This window comes from Dasypus novemcinctus, chromosome Y (assembly GCF_030445035.2).
Source record: "Dasypus novemcinctus isolate mDasNov1 chromosome Y, mDasNov1.1.hap2, whole genome shotgun sequence".
Lineage (NCBI taxonomy): Eukaryota > Metazoa > Chordata > Mammalia > Cingulata > Dasypodidae > Dasypus > Dasypus novemcinctus.
In genome coordinates this window covers 20,600,973-20,609,999 of record NC_092216.1, presented here as the reverse complement: position 1 = coordinate 20,609,999, position 9,027 = coordinate 20,600,973, and the positions used below count along the sequence as shown (strand labels likewise).

The 9,027-nt window shown below is 42.6% G+C and overlaps 1 protein-coding gene across 1 annotated transcript; it reads left to right on the top strand.

Annotated features, from left to right (window-relative positions):
* The first annotated feature begins 336 nt into the window (after positions 1–336).
* On the top strand, positions 337–3,222 carry LOC131273429 (ADP-ribosylation factor-like protein 8B). The gene is made up of 2 exons (XM_071213405.1): positions 337–402; positions 1,632–3,222. Exons 1-2 carry the CDS (start codon positions 337–339, stop codon positions 2,364–2,366), a joined length of 801 nt encoding a protein of 266 aa, XP_071069506.1. The 3' UTR covers positions 2,367–3,222.
* The last annotated feature ends 5,805 nt before the right edge of the window (positions 3,223–9,027 follow it).

Sequence of the window (9,027 nt, the reverse complement as noted above, 5' to 3'; positions counted from 1 at the left end):
ATGTGTCTTGCTGTGTGGCAAAGGAGCCAAGGATCACCAGCAGCCAATCATCAGGAAGAAAGCATTTCCTTGATTTGGACACCTTGGTTTGGAAGTTTTCCATACCTCAAAATGTAAGCCAGTAAAAACCCAGTGTTTAAACCAACCCATTTCATGGTATAATATGGAGTAGCCAGGAAATTAAAAGTGATTTTAGTACAAGAACTGGGATGCTGCTAGTCCAAATACCAAAAATGTGGAATGGCTTTGGAATTGGTTATTGGGTAGAGGCTGAAAGAGTTGTGAGTCGCTTGATAGAAAAGCCTAGATTGCTTTGAAGAGACTGTTGGTAGACGAATGACTACTAAAAGTACTTCTAATGAGGCCATAGGCAGAAATGATGAATGTGTTACTGGACTCCGAGTAAAGGCAATCCTTGTCTTAAAATGCAAAGAACATTGTAAAACTGATTCTGATGTAGAATGGAAGGTAGACCTGAAATTGTTGAGCCTGGATATTTAGCTGAGCAGGTTTCCAAGTTGCGTTTAGAAAGTGCAGCCTGGTTTCTTCTTGCAGCTTATAGTAAAATGAAAGAGGAAAGGGATAAGCTGAGAATTGAACTCTGGGACACAAAGGAAACAAAAACCAATGAGTTGGCAAATTCTGGGTTTTATGAAAGTGACTCCCCAAAGAAAGTGTGGGGTTTAATTGAAAATAGAATCAGTTATGTCAGTGCAAGTCATATGGGAGGTGCAATTACCCAGGAAAGATCTGTGGAAAGTCCTACTTTCTGATGATTTGGCTCCTGTGTACTACATGCAAAATCATCACGTTTTTTGAAAGCTCTGCCTGGAACCTCTGCCAGACTGGACTAAAAGGGATAGAAAATGGACATAATGGAGAAAAAAATATTTCAAAGGCAGTATTATGTAATCTGAGGATTGGATCAAAGATGTCTTTCAGGCCAAGAGAGCGGGCCTACTCATGTGTGTGAGTATTTCCGGGTGCTTGGAGAGGGTGAACCTTCCATGCTAGTGTTAAGGAAGACTGCTACCATCAGAGTGTTCTCAGAGGTTGGAGGATGTGCTCTCAGGACGGCAGGGTCTGGCCATTACCCCAGTTTTTTCATAGGGTGAGTCCTATCCCCAGGGATTGTGGAGAGTACCCGTATTTGATAAGGGGAAACTGCCCCTGAATAGGGTGGTCCTGCCATTCCATTAGGACCAGAGGACAAATCATGGTTCATAGATGACTTTCAGACCTTGAAATCTAATGACGTATGCCCTGCAGCAGGGTTTCAGAATGGTTTCATGCACATAACCTGTTTTCCTTCTAATTTCTGTGCACGGGAGTGGGAATTTGTTCTAGTCTGCTGAGCTGCCAAAATACAGATACCATGAAATGGAGTGTCTTTTAACAATAGAATTTGTTACCTCACACATTTACAATTTTGAGGCTGAGAACAATGTCCAAATTCAGGCATTATCAGGTGATGTTTTCATACTGAAGAGACTGCCAGTGATCCCAGACTCCTCTGTCATGTCACATGGAAAGGAACATCACCATGTCTGCTGGTCTCTTCCTTCTCTTCTGGGTTTTATTGCTTTCATGACTTTCTCTCTTTTCTTTCTGAATTATATTCTCTTATAAAGGACTCCAGACTGGGCTTCCTGGCTCCGGCCGCCGCCGCCCGCCAGTGCCAGCCGCGCCGGGCCGGGGTCCCGAGGAGCCGTTGCGGTTCCGGTTCCGGGCCGAGGCCCGCTTGTGTAGAAGCTGCCGCCGCCGCCCGCCAGGCCCGTCGCTTGTTCTTTCTCCCGGTCGCCATCCTGCTGGCGCTCATCTCCCGCCTGCTGGACTGGTTCCGGTCGCTCTTCTGGAAAGAGGAGATGGAGCTGACGCTCGTAGGGCTGCAGTACTCGGGCAAGACCACCTTCGTCAATGTCATCGCGTCAGGTCCATTCAGTGAAGATATGATACCCACAGTGGGCTTCAACATGAGGAAAGTAACTAAAGGTAACGTCACAATAAAGATCTGGGACATAGGAGGGCTACCTCGATTCCGGAGCATGTGGGAACGGTACTGCAGAGCAGTCAATGCTCTTGTTTATATGATAGATGCTGCAGATCGTGAAAAGATTGAAGCCTCTCGAAATGAGCTACATAATCTTCTAGACAAACCACAGTTACAAGGAATTCCAGTGCTAGTACTTGGAAACAAGAGAGATCTTCCTAATGCCTTGGATGAGAAACAGCTAATTGAAAAAATGAATCTCTCTGCTATTCAGGATAGAGAAATTTGCTGCTATTCAGTTTCCTGCAAAGAAAAGGATAATATAGATATCACACTTCAGTGGCTAATTCAACATTCAAAATCTAGAAGAAGCTGAAGAATCTCCTGAAGTCTTCCAGTCCTTCTTGGCTATAATCCTAAAATTATTGTCCGTTCCTCTGAAGTACTTCCCAGAATACGGTCCTTCCTAAACCTAAGAAATTGCCTTTTTCAGAGTTTATTTCTCATGTGCACTGCTGAAGACGTGCATTCCTAATCCTTCATAAAGAACTGGCTAGAGTTCTCATGATAAAGTCAGCACACACATAAAAAGGCTTCTTGCACATACTTGTCTTAAACAGTGTGCAGAGCTTTTTAAAAACCATATTTTGACCACCTTAAATCAAGAAAATTGCATATTTCTGTTCTGGTCTTTCAGGGCCAGATTTTTATATTGATTGTCAGTAAAAGTCTATCTGTGATATTTAATTATAGAGTCCAGTAGCTTAATACTAAAGATACTGACTTAAGACAGCATGAAGTTTCTAGTGCCACTCACAGTATTTAGAAAACCTTTAAGCCTGACTCAGGTGGGATATAAACATAGTGTTTATCTTATCTCACAAATGCATGTGAAATGTATAATTACACCTTAGGAATTAAAAAAAAAACATGGTCTGCAAAGTGGGAACAGAGGCACCAGATCAATGTTCTTATTTGATGATGAGATCTTACCTGATTGTTAAAAGTGCTTTCTGAGATTTCTTCATCACCAGATTGCAGCTGGGGATACGGGAGGAACAAAGGCATGCTGTTCTATATCTGTCCAGATCGTTACTTCTCTCTTTTAATTCTTTCACTGTTCATCCACTTTTTTAAGGGGTTGGGAATTGAAGATTTTCTCAAAAGCTTTCATGAATTTAGAGCATTCCAGCCAATGTAATAAAACCTGTTAAGGATGTCACCTTGTTCAAAAAAAAAAAAAAAGGGCTCCAGTAAGAGAAGTAAGACACCACTCTGGGCCACAACTTAGCTAAGTAACCTAGTCAGAGGTCCTAATTAAAATAGGCTTAAACCTACAGGAATAGATCCTTTTTAAGAATATAATTTTCTGGGTTTACACAACTTCAAACCTTCACAAAAAAGTTTATCCCATGACTATCCCTTTGTTCTATATTGGAAGCAGATAACTTATTATCTAGATTTGAAAAGGTCCACAAGGGGACTTCCAGGAAAACAGCAGACTAGAAAGACATGCGATTCACTTCTCCAGAAAACTAGCTAGGACACAGGCTGAAACAGACAGGAGAAAGATCTTCTAGAGTTTAGGATACCAAGTGAAGGCTGGACACCCCCCAGAGGAGAGAGCAACAAACGAGGGAATCACGAAAGCAGAACTGAGAGGTGAAAACATCAGCTGTTACTGCTGCCACCTCCCCACCACACTAAAGACATGTTAGAATAATCAGGTCTCTGGCTACAGACAAAGGGAGCTCCAGGGATCTGCCACCTCACAAAAGGAGAGAGAGAGGAGCATAGACAAAGGCTGACAACATTTAACCCGTAAATTTGGTTTGCTGTGTTCCCATGAGCTCTTCTGGACTGGGTGAGATCATGCCATTGTTTGCCTTGCGAGACAGCAAGGGGCTAAATATATACAACCCTCCCAATCTCCTCTACTAACCAGGACTGATTGTTGAGGACCCAGAGAGGAGTGAAATTATTTTCTACATGGAAAAGTGAGGGGGCTGCAGAGAAGGCTGGAGAACTGTCTCTGAGAAAGTTTGTATTATGAAGCTCTTACCTTCCAGGCAGGAGCCTCGGTCACACTAATCCCATCTGTGTTTCAAGGTCACCATCTACTGGTAGACCAAGGAAGTGCATGTAAGAAAATAAAAAATAAGTAAGAAAGGCTTTTTCTGGCCTTTATAATGTACTTCTCCAAAGCTGTAGGAGCAGGACTGCAACCAATTACTGGGTCCAGAACCCAATTTTGAGCAACTAACAGGGACAATTCTAATGATCCAAGCTGAACCAAGAATCAAAGAGCAGTGGTAACACACAGCCTTCCTCCACTAAATCCCCACAAAGGAGAAAAAAAGTGAGTATCTGATTAAACTACATCCTAATCAGATACCTAGAGATTAGCAAAAATTAGGAGCCATACTAAAGAAATGGAAGAACATGGCCCCAAAAAAGGAATATACCAAATTCCCAAGAGATGCAAGATTTGAGAAAACTAATGAACAAATTGCATACAAATTTCCCCAATCAAATTAATGAGTTGAAAGACAATATGACTAAAGAGATAGGTGACAATAAGAAACCATTGAGTGGTACAAAGAATTTGAAATCCTGAAGAGAAAATAAATGCGGTCACCCCTCGGGCTGAAGTGTGGTTTGCTGGCCTGGCGAGGGGAGCGGCCGCGGTAGGCCTAATTCCACTGCCCCCATAATAGGGTGGTTGGTCGGGCCCACCGCCACCCCTGAAGGAAGCTCGGCATGGGTGCAGAGTGCCCTCGGGTCTCCCCTTCTCGGCAGCCATGCTTCCACGGCCGCCCCTCCTCCCGGATGGCGCCACACGATGCCTGTGGGGTGGCACCCTTCTTCTTCCTTCTCCCTGCGCAGGCATGGGCGGAAAAATCCAGTCTGCCCTCTCCCCTCCCCCGACAGCAGCAACAGCCAGGCGTGGGCGGAGAAATCCAGTCTGCCCTTTTCCCCTCCCCCGACAGCAGCAACAGCCAGGCGTGGGCAGGAAACTCAAGTCTGCCCTCCACCCCAGCAACAGCAGCCACCAATCACTAAACCCTGCCCCTTCCCCAGCAACAGCGACAGCCAATCCCTAACCACCACCCCTCCCCCGTCCAGTACCACCCACTGACCTTTCGCCAGCAACCAATCAGAACAGGGCGTGGCTTCAACCAATCAGCCTTCCCCAGCCCCTATAAAACTGTTGCCTCTCCCTCAATAAAGTGGGCTTGCATGTTTACCTTGTCTCCACGGTAGTTCTTCTGCCGTGCGCCCTCCAGTCCTGAGAGCCCCCGACAAGGGCCTGGCCTCCCTTGTCCCCAGTTCATCACCTGCTTCTCCGGGCGACCCCTTCGTCACCTGCTTCTCCAGGCGACCCCTTCGTCGCCTGCTTCTCCGGGCGACCCCTTCATCGCCGGCTTCGCCGGGCGACCACGTCAGCCGAACCGCACAACCCCTTGTGAGACCGATCCCTCGTCTACTGCCAGACCGACCCCTCGTCCCAGGTGGGACCGACCCCTTGTCCCAAGCGGGACCGATCCCTCGTCCAGCGCTGGACTGACCCCTCGTCCGCAGCCAGACCCCACCTCTACCAACCGAGCAAGCCGTCACAAATAAACAGAACTCATGGACATGGAAGTCACAATAGGTGAAATAAAAAACACATTAGATGGTCATGGCAGACAGGGTTCACTGCCATGTCAGATGGCCCTTCTTTGGAGCTCATAAGACTTTCATCCTACTTTACTGGAATTGTAGTTGGTGTTGGGGTTTAAGATATATTTAGGAGATTTGAGTCTCTGGACTGACAATATGATAGCCAGGCCCTGAGCGTCAATAGACTCCAGCTCCTACAATCTGATTTATTGGACTCACCTCACTCAGCTAAGATGGAGTTGAAGAAGGACAATCACCACACTTTGGAGCCTAGAGTGCCTACAACTGAAAGCAGGAGGATTGCATCCAGTATCCATGTGGAATGTGAGCCTCCTCCTGACATAGAGGTGCAACGGACACAAACAATCCAAGGCCCACAAAGAAAAGGTGGCATTGGAGTGGGAAAAGTGGACATGGTGGCTGTTGGGTATGGGGAATGGCAGGAAGAGATGAGATGTGGAGGCGCCTTTGGGACTTGGAGTTGCCCTGGATGGTGCTTCGGGGGCAATCACAGGACATTGTAAATCCTTGCAGGGCCCATTGGATGGAATGTGGGAGAGTATGGGCCATGATGTGGACCATTGACCATAAGGTGCAGAGATGCCCAGAGATGTACTTTCCGGGTGCAATGGATGTGTCATGATGATGGGAATGAGTGTTGCTGGGGGGGAGTGGTGGGGTTGAATGGGACCCCATATATATATATATATATATATATAATATATATATATATATTTTATATATATATATTTTTTTAATGTAATATTTTTACAAAATCAATTAAAAATTAATAAATTAAAAAAAAGGAATTTGGTGAGAAAAAAAAAAAAAAAAAAAACACATTAGAGGCATACAACAGCAGGCTCAAAATGATGGAAGAAAGAAAATGTGAAGCCAAGACTGAACAGCTGAAAGTGAAGAGAGAAAAGAACAAAAAGAGAAAAGAGTGGAAAAAATTAAGCAGGGGCTCAGTGAGTTGATAAGATGAAACAAAATAAAATACATGCCATAGGAGATCCAGAAGGAAATCAGAAGGGAAAGAGGCAGAAGGAGTATTTGAGGAAATAAAGCAGAAAATTTCCCAAACTTTAAAGCACAATTTCCAACAAACACACTGTACCCCAATCAGAATAAATCCAATTAGACCTACTCCAAAACACATAATACGCAGAATGTCAAATGTCAAAGAGAAAAAGAAAATCCTGATATTAGCTAGAAGAAGGAAACCATCACAAGTGATGCCCAATAGAGAATTATCATGGATTTCTCTTCAGTGCCCATGGAGATGAGAAGACAGTAGTATGATACAATTAGGATACTGAAAGAGAAAAACTGTCAGCCAAGAATTTTTTATCCAGTAAAACTGTCCTACAGACATGAAGTTGAGTATAGAATATATTCACAAACAAACAAAAGATAGTTCTTAAAAAATAATCTTCCTTAGCAGGAATATTAAAGGAAGTATTAGAGCCTGAAAGAAAAAGGAAGGAGAGAGAGGCCTGGAGGAGGGTATAGAAGAAAGAATAACAGAAAGGATAACCAAAAGAGTAAAAAGACTGACAAAAATATAATATGAGTTATGAAAACCAAAGACTAAAATGGTGAAGGAAATAATGCATTTACAGTAATATCATTGAATATGAATGGATTAAAGTCCTCAATCAAAAGTTATAGATGGACAGAATGAAGAAATATTGTGAGCCATCCATGTGCAGCTTGAGGAGACTCACTTTAGACCCAGGGATAGAAACTGAAAGGAAAATAGTGGAAAAAGATACCCCATGCAAAAGTAACAAAAAAAGAGCAAGGTAACACCTATACTAATTTTGGAGAAAACAGACTTTAAATGCAAAAAAAAGTTGTAAGATGTACAAAAGGCCATTATATATTAGTAAAAGGGAAATCCACTGGAGAGATATAACAATCATAAATATCTACGCATCTAACCAGGGTGTCCCAGAATACGTGAGACAAACTATGGCAAAACTGAAAAGAGAAACAGATATCTCTACAATAATCACTGGAGTCTTCAACACCCCATTCGTATCATTAGATAGAGCAACTAGACAGAAGATCAATAAGGAAACAGAGAACTTGAACAATGTGAGAAATGAGTTAGACCTAACAGACATGTCGAGTACACTGCATCCAAACACAGCAGGTTATACTTCTTCTGACGTGCCAATGAATCTTTCTCCAGGTGAGACCATGTTAGGACACAATGCAGATCTCATTAAATATATAAAGACTGAAATTATACAAAGCGCCTTCTCAGATCATAGTGGAATGAAACTGAAAAAGATGGGAAAGAAGGAAATTCGCAAATGTGTGGAGGCAAAATACATTCCTAAACAATCAATGGGTCAAACAAGAAATTGTAAGTGAAATTAGTAACTATATTGAGACAAATGAAAATGAGTTCTCATCTTATCAGAATGTATGGGATACAGTGAAGCCAGCACTGAGAGGGGAACTGATGGCACTAAACACCTATATTAAAAAAAGAAGAAAGAGATTAATTCAAAGAAATCACAAATCATCTTATGATCTTTCTTATTTCAGTAGTAATGTCCCATCCCCTCCTTAATTCTGATGTTCTTTATTTGAATCTTCTCCCTTTTTTCTTTATCTCTCTATGGTTTTTTTATTTTGTTGATCTTCTTGAAAAAAAAAACACTTTCATTTTCCTCATTCTCCCTATTACCTTTTCTTGTTCACAATTCCATTTATTTCTGATCTAATCTTTACTAGTCTTTCCATCTGTTTGCTATTTCTCATTCCTCCAATGTGTGCAGTCTGATTTGTGATAATAGCTTTCTTCTTTCTTAATGTAAGCATTGAGATCTCTAAGTTTCCTTCTCAGTACTGCTTTCATTGCGTTCCATAGATTTTTATATGTTCTTGTCTCATTTTCATTCTTTTTAATGTATTTGCTGATTTCTCTAGTAGTTTCTTCTATGACCCACTGTTTGTGAAAGAGTGTATTGTCTAATCTCCATATATTTGTGTTTTTTCCTGCTCTCGGCCTGTTATTGATTCCTTTTTTCATCTTCTTCTATATATTATTTTAAATGTTACATTTGGCTTCATTCCATTATGATCTAAGAAGTGCCTTTTGATAGATGTGATTCTCCAGCTTGCAGTTGTAAACTCTGTTACTTGGTGTGGTGGTTGACTGTCTTTACCTTCCTGTTAGCTGACCTGGCTAAGTCCAATGAACCAGAGCATAGGAGTTGCAACTCTGTTGAGACTCAGGGCCAGCTGGCACATGGCCAGTCCAGTGATTCAAGTCTCCTGGGTGTACACCAATGCCAGCACCAACCACAGCTTCAGTAAAAGTGACAAAAGAGACGTCTCTAGAAAGGTCACATCTG